This window comes from Onthophagus taurus, chromosome 7 (genome assembly GCF_036711975.1).
Source record: "Onthophagus taurus isolate NC chromosome 7, IU_Otau_3.0, whole genome shotgun sequence".
Classification (NCBI taxonomy): domain Eukaryota; kingdom Metazoa; phylum Arthropoda; class Insecta; order Coleoptera; family Scarabaeidae; genus Onthophagus; species Onthophagus taurus.
Window position 1 is genome coordinate 16,453,673 of NC_091972.1, and position 21,546 is coordinate 16,475,218.

At 35.7% G+C, this 21,546-nt stretch overlaps 2 protein-coding genes across 7 annotated transcripts in view; both read right to left on the minus strand.

Annotated features, from left to right (window-relative positions):
- The window catches only part of LOC111426711 (neogenin protein frazzled), a 97,188-nt gene that overhangs the window by 37,774 nt on the left and 37,868 nt on the right, over window positions 1-21,546 (minus strand). The gene's annotated exons all lie outside the window — the stretch shown is intronic.
- LOC111426941 (evolutionarily conserved signaling intermediate in Toll pathway, mitochondrial-like) lies at window positions 1,841-4,897 on the minus strand. Its single transcript, XM_023061891.2, has one exon. The coding sequence runs from the start codon at window positions 4,547-4,549 to the stop codon at window positions 3,323-3,325; it is 1,227 nt and encodes a 408-aa protein (XP_022917659.2). The 5' UTR covers window positions 4,550-4,897; the 3' UTR covers window positions 1,841-3,322.

Here is a 21,546-nt window from a genome sequence, read left to right on the forward strand (position 1 = left end):
TCTCTCCGCTGTAGTATACACTCTAATTATGCATTTTCTGATCTCTTCATTAGGGATATGGTTTAGGTACGATATTTTGTTAGCTCATCGTACTGTTTTGATTCTTTACTTCTTTCTGTTCGGTAACTGTCAACACTCTGTCCATATGCCATTATAGGCTCCACGATTGTTCCAAAGATTGTAATTTCTTTTTTTATATTCTACTAATTTTTTTTTAATTCTTCCTCTTTAGACTGATATTTCTACCATTCCTCAGATTTCGACGTGTTGTAGCTCGACTTAAAGACACTGAATCAATCGGAAACCAGCTGCACAGCTCGAAAAAACCTGTCATGGGAGAACATCCAAACTGTGAGGCGTAGTGCCGAGGAGAAGCAATCAAAATGCGCTACGCATTTGGCCATTTCTTGGCGGTCTCCTCAAAGAATGTTGAGCTTAGATTTGAAGATGTTTCTGTACAAAATTCAGTGATTCAACAGTTGGTATCAGCTGATCTCCAAACTCGTGTGACGTACAGCCAGAGGTTGTTGTAGCTGAATAACGAAATGCCTGACTTTTTCAAGAATTTGATGATCAGCGACAAGGTACATTTCCACCTTTTTGGGCATGTAAACAAAAAATACCTGGTTTTGGGTAACCAACAATCTTTATGTTCTCCATGAGAGACCACTCCATCAAAAGTTGTAGCAAATGTTATCCCAAACAATATTGTTCTGTTTCCATTTTTGCTCTCAAATGTATAAATATCGAAAAACGTTAGATAAATTTACAAGTTGTTAATGGTAGAACTCGGGATTCATCCATATTACAGAAAAACTTTTAGAACAAATGCTATAACAAATTTTATTGTGCCAATGTTATTACAAATTATGTCGTGTTCCTCAAAATCTCAATGGTGGGATTTTGAGGAACAGATTTCTAAGCAATTTCTCAATTAGGAGATTTTGGTTCTGATGGCCCCAGATAATTTTCTATTGGGGCTGGTCTACGTAAATAAGCCGCAGACCCTCTAGTCTCTAAAATACCCCAAGATAGGGTGATACTTTGTGTGCCACCTTGCACCAGTAAGAAATACGTTTACGATGATTCTAAAAGTGATAAATTTCATTAAATCCCACCACAAGAATTCTTAGCTATTCACATCATTGTGTCAAGAAATGGGCAGTTTTCACAAAACCCTTCTCATTATACTGAGGTTGTCTCGGGGTAAATTTCTTGCACGTTAATTTGAGCTTAGACATGAAATCAGAGTGTTCTTTAAGAACTTCCATTTCAATTGGATTATCATAAATGACATAACCAGCTAAATTTAATCATTCACGACAGTGCAGTATCTATATACCAGTTTAAGACTACAATATTGGATGTTATGCATTCAGAACAACCAACCTAAATTTCAGCTCCTTTCAGAAGATAGCACATAAAGAATTGCACTTATATTACACAACACCACCAACAGATGTACTTTACCCCATACTGTACTTTACAAATCAAAACCTTTGTGATTCACTCAATACACAACCTTGAATATGACATTATTGTGTGTTAGTATTGACCGTTTTGGGACCACTTAAGATTATGTATACAAAACATTGTAGGTATCTTATCTTATAAAACTTGATTTATTAACAAATTCAAACATCTATATTATTACTAAATTATACTTAAACCGAATTTTTGAAGAAGAAATGTTGGTATCGCATGCAATGAATATCTCTACTCACCAAAATTGCATGTCAAAATGCATAAAACACGAACCTTTATTTTTACGTCCTTTGTAAAATTTTAATCACAAACGTACTACCAAACTGATCGGCTAGACAAAAGCAAACACTACCTATACATGCAATGCAGTTATATTGAAACAGACTACATAATTTTCCACGTTGTTTAATAGCGGGTAACTGGTATAGTACAAATATTGAACGTTTGCGTGGAACTCGGTTTCTCCGCTTTAAATGTTTTATTTTTTATGCACTACGCTGATCGGTAAATATTGATAAAACGTGTATATATCGGACATTTTATCAAACTAATCCTTAATTTAATTATGGTAATCGCGAATGCACCGGACAATTATACCGGGAATTATCCTTTGATGTGAATTTTGCCTCATTGAACAATATGGGCTTTGTAACTAATTGATGTACGATAATGAAATCTATTCAGATAAAGTTACGTCTTCTATATTGGTCTATGATTTAAACTTGAGTCATCACTTGATATCTTTAAATTAACTAGAACACAGTTTAAAAAAAAAACAAGATACATGAAGAAAGTTTATTCCCTCTGTGACACTTTATGTTTATCACATAGACGTAAACTTCTGAGCGATTGCAAGAGACCTGTGGGGAGAACTTCGAGACATTTCGACCAAACTTAAATCCGCTAAATCCGAAATTTACCGCTTTCGAATTTCTCATCAGCATTATTCCTTCCGGTGCTAAGGTAAAGACGACGAAACTTTTCAAACCGTTCGGAATACATTTTCGTTTTTCCTTGTATACTACGAATATTCTTTCGTGTTACCGTTTCTTAAGTAAACAATTATTTTCCCCGTTCGTTACTGGGACGCACCGGGAAAACTAATGGGATCCAATTTCGTTTCCTACTTTCTATTCAATATCGATTTCCAATATCAAAACAATATCCGAAATAAAAATTCATTTAATTGCCTTCACCATCATGCTTTCTATTATATTATCGTCTTTGATCTTATCCTAAATAGTTACCAATTAATAAATCATTTTCTTTTATTAAATCAATTTGTCCTGTCAGCGTTGACCTCGGTTTGACCTCGCAGAGTACCCAGCTGGCCATCTTAACCTTTTTCCTTGACATCTGCAAACCGATTGTGTTGTATAAATATGCCACGAGCGCGTACATTATATATCTTCGAGCGTTACTGTGGTTGTTTGTAACGTAAAAGAGAAAGAAAACGACTCCCAGGTAGGGAACGGATCGTGAATTGTCTGGCGTATATATTAATTTCCGTATCACTCCCACGTCATGTTCCCCTTTGTTACATCACTTTAAGCTGTCATCAAACGGACGATCAAGCAGATGGTGGTAATTCAAAAATTTATAAACTTTGATTATTTATAACATCCCTTTTAAAGTGCATTAAACTAGCTTTCTCTTTTTAATGAACAAACATTTTCCGTTTATAGTTGGTCTTTATTGAATGTTGTTCTCTCGAATATAATTGACAAGAGTTATTGCCCATCTATATATAGATACATCGAGATGCAGTATAATGAGGAAGTGAACTACATTATTGATCGTTTAGGTAAAGTTTAAAAGCTTAAATTAAAAAAAAAAGTTAAGAAACTGATATGCACCTGTTATTTTCAACCGTGGAACTTTTTAAACGAAACACAATGGGAATTGTGCCCAACATCGGATTTCCATCTTTTTCTAAATGTCTTATCCAACATAATAAAGATTCTTTATTGGATGTTTGAGTAGCACACAACGCCATTATAACACCATCATCTTGTTCGTGAACGCTTTTTGTTGGCAACGATAAACTATTTTGTAGCTTAACTTCAATATTGCTAATATCGTCCAAATAAAACGGATCTTCATCAATATTTGAGGTTGGCGATGATTTTGGATTAGCACTCAAATAAAAATAATCTACCGATTTGTTTCTTAACCACACCTTACATGGTCCCATCACGTAAATTGGTTCTGATTCATTATGATTTTGAATAAGATTCTTTTGGGTTGGCGATTGAGCACTAACAATCCAAATTTTAACATCATCTGTTGTATAAACTTTAATGATTGTTTGGACATCGACACTACTTATTCTTTTAATGGCTAATTGGGCTAAATTTAATGTATCATCAGGTACGGGGTTTGGAACATACCAAGGTGACGCATATTTAAATTTTGGCATCCAATACATCATTCTCCAATATTTTCTTAATGGAAATCCGCGATTACCAAATATATTTAATAACATTTCCTCCATTTCTACATCGGGTAAAACCCCATTATCCTCCATTTGTTCTAAAACATCAACTATACACTGCTGTTGTTTAGGGTAGTGCATAAATTCCGCTTGAAATATATTCGTAGGTATGAACTTTCCTTTAGGCATAACATCAATCAAAGCTTTATAGACGTTTAAATCTTTACTGACCCCATACTCATCCATGTGTTTTAAAGCGGAATAAATAAACTCGACGTGTCCTCTTCTATAAACATGATTTCGATCGGTGTAAATATTTATCATTTCCAAATAGGTATTTTTTGACTTTTCTTTATTAATATTAAAGTTAATCGTGGGTGGTAATTTTTCCTGTAACTCGTACGTGGTTAAGTGAAATTGATTTATAAGTACTAATCGAAATGTTTGTAACGCAGAAGTCGTTCTGTAGCGGTTGATCTTTGCGAACATTCGCCTGATGGACAATAATATATTTATAATCTGAAAAGTGACGGCCAGATTCAGTGCCTTGGATACGTGATACCACAGGGCAGCCTCGCATGTAGCCAAGCAGTAACCGCGTTTATTGCGTGACTGGTTACTATTGATCATTTTACGCTTGACGACCGACCGAACGGCCCGTGTAACTGAAAACGAGACCGGCAAATCTTAAGATTTCACAAGAATATTATATACGGGTATGTTGATTGGTCAGGAGCAATATTACCGTCAGTTCAATTATTTTGATTGAATTTATTGATGGTTTCACTTCGAACCGCGTAAAGCGATCTTGTAGAAAGCGAAGCTGAAAGATTTTATTGTTTGTTTATTTGTGTTTTCTTTCACGAATCCGAAAACGTTAAAACGATTATTGTTCTTTCTACAGCCAACACTTATTAAAACTCCAACGAAAGCTTGTTTATACAATTTCTGTCGTGTTTACCGTTTTTCGTTTGCTCGAACTAATGCTTCATTAATTTAAATCTAACACTGTTCCGCGGACGCACCGTTTGTTTGCTTCGTGAGCTTTGATCTAAGCCTTCCTAGTCCCCGTACCACTTCATACATAAATACATTTTCACATAAATTATTCAAACGCAAACATCCGACAGTGTACAGTCGAATCAAGTACCATCCATTATAAGTTTCTACTTAATTAATATCTATAAAGATAATTATTTACCAAATCATTTTCTCTAATGATTTCTAAATTTGCATCTCTTGCAACTGATGTTTCAAATTTGATGGATTACTTTAATAAATTGGTTGTAGTAATATAAATTGGTAATAAGTGATAATACGTGTCTACTTAGTTTTGTTAATTTACTCGTATCCTTGGAGATTCGACTCAACTCAACTTGTTAATCAACGATAATTACATTTAGTTCGATAAGTTAGATCGACATCGCTGCATGTTTGTATAATTAGTTTTCTTTTTTAATGATATATAATAAGATATATGCTAATGAGATAATAAAGTTTAAGATGAGTTGAGTCACAATATGTCATTGTACAATACATATTATATGAAAGTTACGAAAACAAGATATGATATGACCAAGATGATCCAATGATGTAATAAAGTAAAGAATAAAGAAGATATTAGACGGTATAATTAAGCTATATTAATGATATATATTTAAGAATAACATAGACTCAAAAATAATATCATCCTCGGCTTTAATTAAGCTGGGAGATGTATAATTTTATGAGATAAAGCTGAGGTAGCTTGCGGTCCAGGCATTACATACTCAAAATCATAAAAGATACATTTACAAATGAATGATGCGGTGAATACTTAGCCGAGGTCGCTTGCGGGCGAGGCGCTACATTGTCAAGGTCATTGCGGATATATTCACAAATTAATCATTTTATGAAAACTTAGACAAGGTCGCGGGAGAGGTATTATATTTTCAAAATCATTAAAGATACATTCACAAATCAATACCCTAATAAATACTGATCATCACATTCAAACAATCCTACCATTTACTTTATAGTCAGTGTTGATTAGCGGCCCTGTATGTATGTGTCTTTGACCACAGCCACGAAGCAAAACGAGTTTGAACCCAAGAGCTTTTGATCCATCTTCCTCAAATGCAGAATGTCTTTACATTCATGATAAATAGCGATATTAGCTAAAGTACTGAACTCGGTAAAAAATTCTATCAAACGATATGTGTGATCATTATTCCATACAATAATGTCATTATTAACGTTATTATTTCATCAATGAGAAATTGGTTATCTTGAAAATAGTGTTTTCGCGGCTTGGGCGCTTTAGCACTTTTTGGATACAAAGAAATTTTGAATAATAAGAGTTATAACTCTTTAAGTTCGTGTCAAAGTTACCTACCCAAAGCAAAGTCAACGAATTTCAGTGCGCCCAACCTTTAATTGCGCTTACTTAAATTTCTTCACCATGACATTCATTCAACACTCGGCTTGCATACTCAAAATCGAGGTCGCTTGCGTGCGAGGCGCTACATTGTCAAGGTCGCGGGCGAGGTATTACATTTTCAAAATCATTAAAGATACATTCAATTATCAATGCCGTATTAAATACCGATCACCATATTCAAACAATCCTACCATTTACTTTATAGTTAGTATTGAGTAGCGGCCCTGAATGTATGCCTCTTTGACCACAGCGACGAAGCAAAACGAGTTTGAACCCAACACCTTTTGATCCATCTTCCTCAAATTACATAATGTCTTTGCATTAATAATAAATAACGATATTAGCTAAAGTACTGAACTCGGTGAAATATTCTATCAAACGATATGCGTGCTCGTTATTCCATACAATAATGTCATTATTAACGTTATTATTTCCTCATTGAGAAATTGATTACCTTGAAAACAGTGTTTTAGCGGCCTGGAAGCTTTAACACTTTTTGGATACGAAGAAATTTTGAATAATAAGAGTTCCCAAAGCAAAGGCAATGAATTTCAGTGCGCCCAACCTTTAATTACGCTTACTTCAATTTCTTCACCACGATGTTCATTTAACACTCGGTTGGGCCACTGTAATGCTTTGGTTACTCAGCCAGATTTTCCTAATATCGGCCAAAAGGGCACTATTATCGACTTATTTAAACAGGCCTTACAAAAAGGAAATTCATAAATCAATAATCAGCTTCCAATTGCTCCGTCACAATCTTTTAGGGTGGCTTCGCTTTATGGAGAAGAGTCTGCAAATGGGTATTTCATTATTTGTTTTTCTGGACAATTTTGAATGCAAGCAGGCTATATTATAAGGTAGTGCAGCAATTTTTTTCTGCTTGGATATACTTTTCCAGAATTTTCTCAGGCAATTACCTAATCTTAATCATCTTAATCAGTCGCTGCACATGTCTAAATATCATGTCGTGAAAATTTTTGCCAGAATTGGTAATAATAGTAATAACACAGAAAACTAATTAGCCCTATATTTAGATGGCAATATATGCACTATTCGAGATATCTGAAAATTTATATTCACAAGATGACATAGCATGGTAGCGAGATCCCTAATAAGGCATAAATAGGAAGATTAAAGATGAGATAGAACGATTTAGCTCACAAGAAATATGTAGCAATATTGAGGGCAGTAAACAAGACCTCAAAACTGAAAAATAGAACTATTGAGTTATAGCAGGAAGAAGGGAGAGGTTCTTATATGACCCAAGCATTGGCAAACCACGATATATTTGGAAGTTACCTACTAAAGACAGAAAGTTGTGGCAGAACAGAGGATGACCATAACCAAGTGGAGATCAGAACTCTCAGAATTGTAACGAAAATTGTATATAATATTAAAACGTTGTAGATTTAATAGACGAAATCAATATAACATCATTTCTTGTAACCAAATTATTATTATTAGTTCATATTTCCATATTTGAGTAAAAAGTCAAATTACCGAGATTATTATCAACCTAAAAACCAAAATACATGTATCAACATCAATTTCTAATAATCACCGTTGGCAATTCGTTATTTACCTTGCAACAAGATTGATCGTTTATTTTAAAAGATTAAAATTGAGTTAATCTAGATAAGTTTAGATCCTTGGAGAGTTAGATAATTTTGTTTATTCCGTTATCCGATAAATACTTAACTAAGGAAGTTCCAATAACGTGTGTATCTCAGATAAAGTCTGTGATGTAAAAGTTACTTCAATCGAAAAGGTCCAAAGGCGATGGAACATCAAAGGAACCTTGTTCTGAATACTAATGGCGAACCACTAAACGTCTTCTGTCTGTCCGTGGAGTGACATTAAACTCTTTAATAGTTGCGAAGTTCTCTTTGGAACGTTTCGTTCGTAAATTTCAAATGTTGGGGGGTTAATAATTTTGTTGGTTCGTTAAAAAAGAAATACTTTACATAAACATTATCGGGTTTGCACGTACGCTCTTAGTTTTAGCACGTGATAACTACCCGTTGAAGATGGCAAGGAAACGATAAAAACCGACGTCGACGGCGCCACCGACGCCGTGCTCCGGCTACCAATCATCATCGTGCGGTATAATTGCACGTAACGCAAATAGAAACGTGATGGTCCGACCAAGATACTCGTAAATAGCACTAGGTGGACGGTTCTTCTTGATTTGTGACATTCGGTTGAGTTACGATCCCCGACCGAGCAAGCGAGCTTTTACGTAGACCTGGACAAACGACCTGGAAAGGTAATAATTTCTCGTCCGACCAGAAAGAGAAAACCCGATGAAAGATGAAGAGGAACGGTAGCCATCTAATTGGCCATTAATACAACGTATAATTGAATCTTTTGTCATAACGAAATGTTTTCATTTTTATACCTTTTTATCAATTTATCGTGTAGAGTTTAATGATTTAGCTACACACATTAAATTCTCTTAACTTCAGACTCAATTGTACGAAAGCGGTCCACGTATTCACCCCTGTATTTATAAATCCCAGGGCATCCGGCCGAAACGTTATGAAATCATAACTCGCACCAGGTCGAGCAATTTGAAACGTGGTGAAAATGCTAAATGTACTGTGCATAAATCGCGAATGCGGTCGAAAAGGTTCACCTTCCATTAACAATTCAGAGTAGCGCAATCCTCGGATTGCTCCTTCTTCTGTACAAATAGCTTTCCTCGGGCTAAATCACGATACTCTCGTATTTAACTATTTAAAGTATGCGTTCGACAGGGAACGCGTTATTGTTTAATATGCGTGCTCGCCCAGTTATTTCTTCTACTTCGAACCGTGTAATTTAAGTTGTTAGGCTTTAATTGGTTAATGCAACAAATAAATACATTTTTTTAAGTATAGCTCAATACGATGTACTTACATTACAACGACACTAGTTTGACAAAACATATCAACACCTTTTCTTAGAAATTTCTTGCTTAATTAATTCAGATGATTATCTAATCAATATCTCGCGACTGCTGTTTGTCGCAACCGCACCTGTTCCCAACACTGCAACTTACTAATTATAATAATTACGCGGGGCTAACAACGTCGTTCAAAGACATGGAAGGAGACGGACGATTGCCAAGGAAAGAAAGATTATGTCCGCGGGCAAATCGAGATCAATAGAATGTAACAAAGCAAATTCATAAATCGTTGCGCGCCGGACAATGAGCTCGAGGAGAGAGTTGTGAAACGGATGACTGCTTGACATTGAGAAGCATTTCTTCAAGAAGAAGTGAGTAAGAAGACGGAGAAGAATCTACGGACGAAAATCATTCAGGCAAACGGCCCGCGCACAAAAAGAACGTTGTTAAAAACAGCCCGATACATAATTATGTAAGTATTAAGGCGTTATCTTGTCGAAGATGATTACCGCCTCACGGTTATGGCAACGTTATTATAGCACCAGAGGTGACTTTCACCTTAAGCCTACGATAAGAAAAGAACAAAAATGAAGAAGAAAAATAAAGAACAAAAACGTAGATGCGGATATAAAATGGAGGAGTGAAGAGCGATAAAAGTTTCATATCAGTGGTGTTTATCAGTAATTTCTGACTTTAAAAATGTTTTTAAAAAAAGCATCGATGATTAAAGATTTTAAATAAGTTGTCTTGAAATTCTAAAGTCTTGTTAAAAGGTTCGTCGACATTCTAACGTCCAAAGATTTCGAGCATTACGATGTCGATCAAGATACCGAAGGAATACAATAGGAGAATTCTCCAGGTAGCCTGTTTACTCTGAATACAGTGACAGTCACTGAAATTGCTGTGACCATACACTACTTTGATACGATCTGGTGCGATGAGACGCATCCTAAACGACCTCTCGGTCCTTCGGTATCCGCACGGTCGTCGAAACCACTAAAACTAACAAACGGAGTAGCAGACAACTATCCGACGAATAAAAGTGAGGGTATACCGTTCGCGAAGTTTCCGAAGCTGCAACGAACAAAACAAGCCCGTTCACGAGTCATTTACTTTCGCGAAACTTCTACTTTTCTTATTTCTTATTTCTGCAATTCCCTCCGGCAAAGTCGTTGCCATAAAAATCGCATCCTCCTTCTCCCTCTTACAGCTCCCTTCTGGCCGTGGAGAAGTTCAATCTCTTACCAAGAGGCGAGAGCCGTCCGAGATCAAAGACCGTGAGAATCTGTCCAACGGCAGCTTTGTTATCAACGCCTACACTTAGGGCACAAAAATTTTCGCGACTTTTAAACACGATCCGTTGTCGACAAGTGAAATTTTCAGTTCTCACGATTCGTTCACGCTCTCGATGATTTCTTTCAGAAGACCCTTTCGGTTAGTTTCAGTCGTCCCCGAATGAAAATAAACAAACGCCGACGTCTCTGAAAGAGATTCTCATGCCAACACATTCGCAGAAGTGCGAATGAGTGGATATGCCCCGGCTTTAAATAACATCGAGAACAATAATATCCGGTGATCTGGCTTGCAAAATAAAACCGATAGATAAGTAGTGATGAACAACAAAAATATTTAAACATCGGTAGGAAGCAGTGTTGCTTTCAATAATAATAACATTTATCTTGCTATTATTGTCAGATTTATGACCCCAAAGAGTTTGCAAAGACAACTGTGTACACACACTTAATATTATCTCGATAAATATAGCCAAAATCGTTTTAGATTTCAACACTATACATATGTACCTATTATAAAGATGAATGAAACCGGCAAGAATGAGCGATCATTTAACAAGATGCATGAAGAAGAAAAAGAAAATCCGCAATCCAGTCATTAAAAGCTTATCTAAACTATTATGCAAGGTTGTTCATCATTGAAAACTTGTTAGTAATCATAAACAGTTGCCTAAATGATTTATAACTGCTTCATGTCTATGTCAAGTTGTTCTAAATTATGGACAACTACTTAAAAATCGTTGAAACTTTGTTTAGCTGATTCAGAAATGGCTTGGTATTTTTCAAAATTAGTTCATAGCCATGGAAAAGAGTCTATATGATTATAAACCAGTTTAAATGACCGTGGAGATCCAAATTACTGAAAACTGGTCGGCAATGATTAAAATATTGTCTATATTTTTGAGCATCAATTGATAGCTATTCCAATTCATTCCCGGCGATGAAAACTAGTAGATAATCATTGAAAAGTTGTCTAAATGATTGCCAACTAGTTCATAACTCTTCCAAATTGTTCAAAATTGTTGAAAATTATTTTGTGATCATTCAATACGAACTGGTAATAATAATAAGTTGGTTGGAAATCATCGGAAATTTATCTAAAGGGTTGTGAACAGCTTCATAGCCATTCTAAATTATTCAAAATGATTAAAAATTAATCGGCAATCATTGAAAATTAGTTAGTTAACAAAAACAAGTGGTCTAAAAGGTTGAAAATAGGCTCAAAACAACTTCAAATTGCTAAACTAAGTGGAAATCATTGAAAACTTGTCTAAATGAATGAAAACGAGTTCATGAAATTTAGTCCATGAAATCGTACATCAGACGCAGCGTGCCAATATTAGGACCCAAAAAAGCCATCCTGAAGAAGTGAAAGAGCGTGTACTGTGGCGGTTTAAGGATTAATTAGGGACTGCGATTGGGTTGGGTTCATAATTCTTTATTTCATGACGTTTCCAACAGATGTGAACCATTTTGGACATTCTTTCGTTGCAGTTGGTGTGATCTATAGGCATGTTATTCGTAATTACTATCAATTTTTATACAATTTCAAGATTCAGTGGCTTCTATTTGCCTCTATATGAAATATATCTATATACAGGTGTCCCGTTAAGGGTACGGTAAGCTTTGGGAATAAATCCATATAGACAAAGTGGCCAAGAGAAATAGCTGGAAATTATTTTGAAGTAATGCGATCGCTAGGTGGCGTAACTGGCATAGAGAAACATAAAATTCCCGCTATCTCAAAAAGTTAGACGATGAGCTATAACTTTGACAACATCATTTAGTAGCTTGGATAATACCACATCGCTTTTGTTTTGCGATATTTCTCATAATAAGGGAGGGGGAAGGCAATGCGTTTTTACATGTTTACATTTAAATATCTCCTGAACCATGCAACCGATTTGAATATTTCTGGTCTTGTTTGGAAGAGCATTTTACGTGTATATGAAATATAGAGGCAAATATTTTTTAATATATTTTTTATAGAGGTATAGAACTTTAAGTTGGCAACACTTTTTTAACTGGCGGCCATTTTGTCAGCTGTCAAGTGATTTATGTTTAGTTTAGTTTGGCATTTCATCATGAATAGACTAACGCCTGAACAACGCTTCCAAATTGTGCAAATTTATTTTGAAAATCATGGTTCTGTTCGAAATACGTATCGCGCATAATCGTTCATTTTACGGTCAACATAATCGTCCATCAGAGCAATTAATTCGATTAACTATGGAACGTTTTCGCACCACGTTTACTCTAAATGATAATACGTATTCACAGAGACGTCGTACAGTGCGTACATAAGAAGTCATTGCTGCTGTAGAGGAAGACCCGAATCAGTCTATTCGCTATCGTGCACAGGAATTGGATATGTGTCCATCTAACTTGTGCAAGAATGAAAGCCACACGATCACCTAGCAAGGCGTAGATTCGGTGAATGGGCCCAAAACAAGATTGCCGTTGATCCCGATTTTCATAAACGAATTTTGTTTAGCGATGAAGCTCACTTTTGTTTGAATGGATACGTCAATAAACAAAACTGCCGTATTTGGAGTGATGGTAATCCTCAAGTGTATGTTGAGACACCGTTACATCCAGAAAAACTAACTGTTTGGTGTGGTTTATGGGCTGGTGGAAGCATTGGTCCGTACTTCTTTAAAAACGATGCTGGTCAGAACGTTACAGTCAATGATGACCGCTATAGAGCCATGATTACTGACTTTTTCGTTCAACAATTGAACAACCATGATGTGCAAAAGCTGTGGTTTCAATAAGATGGCGCAACATGTCACACAGCTCGTGCCACAATTGATTTATTCACGTTTCGGACCCGTGAATTGGCCTCCAAGATCGTGCGGTTTAACGCCGCTAGACTATTTTCTGTGGGGATATGTGAAATCGCTAGTCTACGCCGATAAGCCCGAAACGATTGACCATTTGGAGGACAACATACGCCGCGTTATTGTCGATATACGGCCACAAATATTGGAAAAATTCATCGAAAATTCGACCTCCAGATTAGACTACGTCCGAGTCAGCCGTCATGTTTAAATTATAATGCCAGAAGATTATCTTTCGAATAAAGTTAATTTCATGTCAATTTAAAAAAATCATCTTTGTTTTATTCCATTTCAAAGTTCTATACATCTATAAAAAAACACCTTTATAATAATAACAATAATGACAAAATTTAACAAAATTTTATCGTTGTAAATTTGTGGTTATTTATATCCTATTCATCTTGTTAACGCTTGAATAAAAATAATTAGATGTCCGAATGATTACTCAAGAGAACGTCATCACATCAATGGCAGCGATTCTTTTGTTCCCAGCGGCATTGCTTAAGAAAAAAAGAATCGTGAAAGGAGAGAAAAGAATAAAGCCCAAATTCCTAGAGGACATAAAAGGACGAACGCGACAACGATACGTCGTGCCATCCCATAAGAGCACCGGATAATATTATCTTTATCGCTTGGATAACGAGCTATCGATTCAACGCTTAATGTTCGATCGTAATTTTTATTTAACACGGCTATCTGTAACTTTACAGCTGCGGTGGGATTTTGAGCCGATTCACCTGAGCGAGGACGTGATACAATTGTTATTGAAATTAGTATTGGGAGATTGTTAAGTAATATTTCGTTAAGACAGCCTCAAATAAATACCGTCGACTTCCTGTGTAGCGGTAGATGCAATCAACAAACGGACCATGATAAATATACGCCCGGTTATTTATAACGTCCATCTCTCACGGAGAGTTTAGATCCAGCGGACTCTTGCGAAATAGCGAGCAACGAAGGCACGTAACGATTTAACGCTTTGAGCCTTATAGAAATAAACATGAATTATGGTACCGCGACGTTAGAATCAAATATCGAAGTTCTATTTGTAGAGCGGCTCACATAAATCCTGGTGCATTCATTTTGTACAAACTGACAAATTGAAACTAACAGTTTTCATTTGCGTCGATTCACACGTCTGTATATTGTCGAAGGATTTATCCCGACAAATAACATTTTACCTCACTTCGCCCGCAAAGAATTATCCGAGCAAAAGCTGATGGCGATGGGGGCATTCGATCGGAAGTATGAGGAACGTTGTCGTTCGCTGCTCCCTTTTCGTTCCCACGGATTTTACCCATGGACATATATCGAGGGAGAGAAACTTCGATCAATTGATTGATGTACTCCTTCGCAATTACGCTGTATGCTTTGGCTGGAGAAACTTAATGAAGCGAAAACGGGGTGCGTCGGAAATGGTATTGTTTATGGATATCCAGCTTATCTATACACTCCAATTCCAATATACAACTGCACAGTGGTGAATTGTGATGAAATGGTATATGAGATTGTACGTAAGACCCTGAAGAGACACGTGACATTGTTTTCAAACAAAATGATTCACGTGTTGACAGCGCTAAATCATCCCCGCACACAAATAAATCAAACGATCCATAAATGTAACATTAGGCAGATTTCCATTCGATGTAAATTTATGGTAATAAATTCAAAAGCACAGATGTAACGCTGGCCCAACAGGATTTTCCGCGCAATATGGCATTCTTTACGTCGAACCGTTTGCTTTGGAACCGTTCATATGGACGTCTTTTCGTCGCGACGGAATATCTTTGTGAATTCTCAACCACAACCTCTTGGAAAGAAAATAACAGCAAACGGAAAACTAAATCTTGCGTCTTGAAATTCTTAACCATTTCCCTTTGGACATAATACATAATACAATAAAACACAAAAATTTCATTTTTATTCTTATACTAGACGCAATAAGTTAAGAATTTGTCTTGATTTTATTCCAACGGTTAATTTATTTTCCTACACATACAATATGATGAATGGCTCGCTCCAACAATAATTCGAAGAAAGAGATAATAAATAATTTATACATCCATAAATCCTCGACGATTTAAAGGATACGGTCTCGCATCCTCCCGTATTTGCTTTTCAGCTTAAACGCGAATTACAACTTCCTCCCGTTCGGTCCAAGAGTTCGATCAGATAAGGCATTTATAATTAATGCGTGCAATAATTACGCTCGGCATTATCACTGTGGACGCTTTAAAAGCTTGCGCGGGCTTTCGAAAGCCCCGAGAGGGAAGCCGTAATTTTGCATTAGTATCAGCGGTGTAATCGTGACAGGTAACAGTCCGTTTACAGCTGACACGTTATGGGATTTGCGAACTGTTGCGGCTATACTAAAACTTGCCACTTCGTGATACATTATCTTTAGTACTCTGTACGATAGTATCTTTTTATGTATGATACGTTTTTTCTTTTAATTTCCAAAAACAATTTTAAATCTAAATCTATTTGAGATAATTGGTACTCCATAATGATCACAGCATTACATCGGCAAACACAACCGCTAAACGCAGCCAACGGCAACAAGTTCCATCAACATTGCGGGTTGATTCGATCGGATTGCCATAATTGAGTTGGCGAAGTGTTAATTGATTCCGGACAAGTAACTTGCGGCCAGAATGCCAGTCTTTGAATTAAATTATGTTAGATGGGAGTGCTACATCAAATCCATCTCCCGCTGAGAATTAAAACAAAAAACCGTACATAACAATAATTCATTTCAAAGTATACAATTTGGAAGAGAATGGATCTCTCAATTTAGAAAAGGTTTTTCACGACTATCTCGTTGCAACTGAACCTGAGCGCTCCATTTGCATTTAAAATGTAAAGGACGAAAAGACTAACGGGGGAGTGACGAGTAATCCAAAAACAATTGATGATAGGAGGGTGGAAAACTCGCACCAAATATCGATCCGATGCAGCTTTTAATGAAATTCTGAAGCTCATATAACGTTTAGAATCGGAAATTCCCGCTGATTTTGGCATGGCATTTCAAGTTAATCCATTGCCTTTTGAAACGTGGGAGTTTATCCCCTTTCTATTGATACTTATAACGGTAGCCATAATAAATTTAAAACTAGTCATCAATTTAGTGCATAATTTTATATATTTTGGTTGCTTTATACAATTTTTTTTAAATATAAACGAAATTAATTAAGAGATTTTGAACATAGCTCATATTTTGAATCCAAAAACTATTAAATATTGTTATTTTTATGATTACTTCTTTCCATCTTTGTATTTAGTTATAAGATAATAAAACTATGCGTATTTAGATTGACTCAACCGGTTTCAAATGCTAACCGCATTCATCATCAGGAGCGTGCCACGTCAGAATAGAATAGATACTTTTAAAAACATACTTTGTCTTCTATGGTTTTTATACTGTTGCTTTATTACTTTAACAAAGTTAATATCTAAACAGAACAATAATAAAATACAGAAGATCCAGAAAGTAAAACGATAAAGTAACAATACAAAAAAACCATAGAAGACAAAATGATGTGGTTAGCATTTAAAACCGGTTGCGAAAAAATAAAATTATCCATCTAAATACACATAGTTTTATTATCTTATAACTTTTAAATATTGGTTTATTTGTTATTGTGTTCTTTGAGATTATCAATTATGTTTATCACTCACTTCTTTCTATACAGCCTTTGCGAAGAAAACATACTGCAAAAGCAGCGCAATTTAAATTTGTATGCAATAATAATTGGCGACTTCAACCTAACCCCTCTGAAAACCAAGCGATTCCATTTCCTCCTATCTAATTCCCATTTCATTAAACACCTAATAAAACCTACTTTTATCATGTCGGCTAACAATAACACGACCCCTGACATAACATAACAAAGTTGACGTGAAGGGAGACCTATGCTGAGATCATCTCAGCATTAGAAAAGACAAATACTGAACGAGTGAATAATGACTTGATGATGTTAACAAAAACAACACAACGACATTAATTAACGGTGAGACTATTTATAAGTTTCAGCAATCCATCATGTAACAATCTCTAACAGTCCAAGATATATTGAATCAATAGACAATATCAGAAGACGAAGGACATAAATGTTGAGACAGAATTCAATCGTCTCAATAAGTAAAAACACAAAGAAGTAAAAATATACAGAATTAACCAATGGTTACTATTTTGTTCAGAAATCAAGAAAGACGAAGGGCGTTCATACTGGAACAAGATTAAGAAAATCACCAAATACAATCAATCAGTGAGAGTAAGTGTTCAAAATATCCTGCGTTTTCACGAATACACAATTCTATCCTTTTTTCTAAAGATCGCATTAATCTTCTATGCGGATGAGGATTGATTATATTATGAGGTCATGAAAGTGACGTTCAATTCTGTCTTGCAACTGTTGACATGAATTTACCTCTGTAGCATAGACTTTTTCCTTAAGATGCGACCAAACTGTGTAGTCTAAATGATTGAAATCGCATGACCGTGGAGGCCAATGAATCGGAGCTTCTGCACCTCTACCAATCCATTGATTCGGAAAGTGGTTACTCATCCAATTATGACATGTTCTATCAAAGTGCGGGGAAGCTCCATCATGCATCTCGTTATCGTTAAATCTTCTAATATCTCGAAGATATGATTTTCTAAAAAGTCGAGGTACACATTACCAGTTAAATTTCCATGTAGACTGCGATAATGGATCATCACACCAGTAGTGTGCATTATGGGAGATGAATATTTCTTGTCTCCTCTAACCGGTAGATTGTATGGCAAGATCTCTTGGACTTGTCTGTAGTGATAAGGATGTAGCTGTTGCTCCTTAAGTATCCTCCAAGTACTTTCAGAAGACGTATTTGTTGTCGTGCCATATTCCTTACGGTAATTATAGGATCTTCATCAACTAAATTTAAAATGATATTCTCTTTCTGAATTGTTCTAGTTATTCTGAGTCTTACATTCCTAGTTTCTCGACAACGTCATTCCACGACTCTAAACATTTTTTTATTTGGCACGTTTCTTCTCAGAAGCTTTCTGCATAAAGCGTAATAGCTGCACTAGCGTTTCCTAAACACTCGCCTAAGTATCCATGCAGATGCTGTTACGAAAATTTTTTACTAAGCAAATCCCACTTATTTTTCAGTGTTTTACCTATTTTAGCAACGGGCCACTTTTTTTTTTGAAACACCTGTATACGTAGATTCTTTAATCTCCCTTCAGCGTGGAAATCTGGAACCATCATTACAATACCCACACCTAATACAAATATAACCTAATTCAAACCGCCAAATTACCCTTCTCCCTGTAATAGGAAAGATTATACGAAAGTATAATCAATGCAAGAATCATAATTTTCGTAGATTCAAAAATCCCTACATACCCTTCCTCTTTCACTCTTATTCAACAATATTGAAACAGCACACTTGCAAAATAAACGCACTGCAGCAGTTTTCTTGGACATCAACAAGGTTTCTGATAGCGTGTGACATAAGGGAATAATTTACAAAATGAATCTTCTAATTGTAAACCAATATCTGATAAGAATCACGACCAACTTTTTAAATGATTGACAATTACGTATAAAAATCAACAATACATATTCTAACACGTTTTCTCCTTTACAAGGCGCTCCTCAAGGCTCTCCTCTATCACCTACTACTACTCTATACAATATTTACTTTTTCGACATTTTTTGCCCAAACCATCCCCTCTTCGACCCAAATCGATATTTCCTATAATACGCAGACGACATCGCATTGGTTACCCACGCACAAACCCTAATTAAAGCATAAAAAAAAACGTTTTGCAACGAGACACGTTCCTGGTTATTCAAATGCGGGCTACAATCCAACCCTTCTAAATTGCAGCTCTTACTACCTTACCACAATATCAAAGAGAACTCTCTCTATATCCAAATAGACCATGGTAAATTAAGACTATCGGATAAAAGCAAATATCTAGGTATACAGGGTGTCCCGTATCTTCCGCATCAGAGCATTATACGGTTGTAGGATACATTATTCTGATGCGATCTTTCTAATAAAATTTTTTCGAAATGTTTATAATAACCGCACGGGAACAATTTAAAGTTATCTGCTTTTGTCCAATAGCGGACGAGTTTGATTCACCGAAAAAGTTTATTTCTCTTCGCGTGACGAATCCATTGGTGAGTACACGTAGGAAACGAGTTATCATCGGCGTAGCGGACCGGCCGAGGGTGGCACCGATTACCTGAGTCTGATTGCGATCTGCTGATTGGACGAAAAACAGTTCGTTTAAACAGTTCCCGTGCGGTTATTATAAACATTTCGAAAAAATTTTATTAGAAAGATCGCTTCAGAATAATGTATCCTACAACCGTATAATGCTCTGATGCGGAAGATACGGGACACCCTGTATAGATTTTAGACATGAAACTACGTCTTAAAAAACACTACAAAGAGCAACACCTCGAAGCTATAAGGAGAGCAAAAGAATTTCGTAGTTTAACTGTTAGTGCACCGAAACAAACATTTGACATTATTAATAAACCGGAAATGAAGTGTTTAAGAGTAATAACAAAGATACGCCATCCGAAAAACCCACTACACAACATTCAAAATAAAAAGCTATACTAACGGACAAAAATTTATCAACAGGACTTTGAACAGACAATTATTGAATTATATGTGCTTATCTAGAAATAACTACAAAAATCTCAGACGTAGTACTACACTCTTAGAAAAACTTAATGAAATAATATGAAAAATAACACTTTATGTACATATCATTTATAAATAATGCCTGCAAATGTAGGTTTATAGCCGAATAAAGATATATTCTATCTCAACTACTTTGTATGTAGTGAAGCTTTATACAGCATGAAATTTCCAAATCATGGCTAGAAATGGACCAAAGCTTAAAGTGTTAATAAAAAAAACTTAAAACTAGATGCGGCCAAAGTATTACTGATGAAAAAAAAAATTATTGAATGGAGGTGCTTCTAAGAATTGTAGTTAAATTGCTACTGTGCGACTTAATAACGATCTATCTAAGGTCTTGAACTGGTCTCGGAGATACGGACTTAAGTTGAACTCAGTCAAAACGCAAGCTATTGTGTTTGGAACTCATCAATTACTTGGTAAGATTAATCCATCTACCTGCAGTGATCTGATGCTGAATGGAGATGTCATACGGTTTTCTGACACAGTTAAAAATCTTGGAGTCCTTATGGATTCTGCACTGTCTTGGAAACCGCAAATTCAACGTGTTTGCAGAAAAGTTTATGCTTGCTTCCAATCTTTAAAAAGACTTCGCTGCTCTCTTCCTTCGGTAGTCCATCGTAATCTTTGCTACTCACTTATATTTCCTCACTTCGAAAATAATTGCATCCGGTTCATATTTGACCTAAATAGATTTGAGCATGTAACACCGTATCGCAATTACATTCAGATGTTAACCTGTGAGGAACGTAGATCCTTTTGTTTATTAACCATTTTATTTAAAATCCTTCATAACTGCACCCCAAAGTAGTTATCAGATAGGTTCCAGCAATTATCAACTCATAAGCTTGCTACTCGTTCACGTTCTGATACTATTTTTACATTTCCTGTTCATAGCACTGAAATGTATCACAGATCATTTACAGTACAGTCGATTGCGCTGTGGAATGGACTGCCTTCTGAAATTCGTAATATTTCTAACATTGCTAATTTTAGACATGTTTTAAAGAGCCACTGGCTTGCCCTTCAGCTGGCTGTTTCCTGGTTCTTTGTTCTTTGTCTTTTTCTTTTTTCCTCTTTTCAACTGCTCTCACTTGTTGGCAACTGATATTCGGCAGATTCTTTTGGTCTCTTTTTCTTGCTTAATCTTATTTGGTGATAAATGTTAATAGTATCTAATTATCACTACTTGTCATATTCAGTAAATATTATTTTCGTTTGTTTTGTTGGGTCATTTGGCAGAGATCGCTCGTGCGATGAAATGATCCATTTGCTGATACTGCTCATACTGCTTATACTGTTTAAGTTAAGTTAAGTTTAAGGATTTTATGTATATATGTTTGTTCTTATTATTTTTTTTCTCTCATTATTTTTTCTTCTAGTGTATCTTATGTAATTTTTATTCTTATTTGTGGCAATAAATGGTAAATAAAAAAATAAACCTATACAAAAAAAGAATTGCTGGGTAAAAG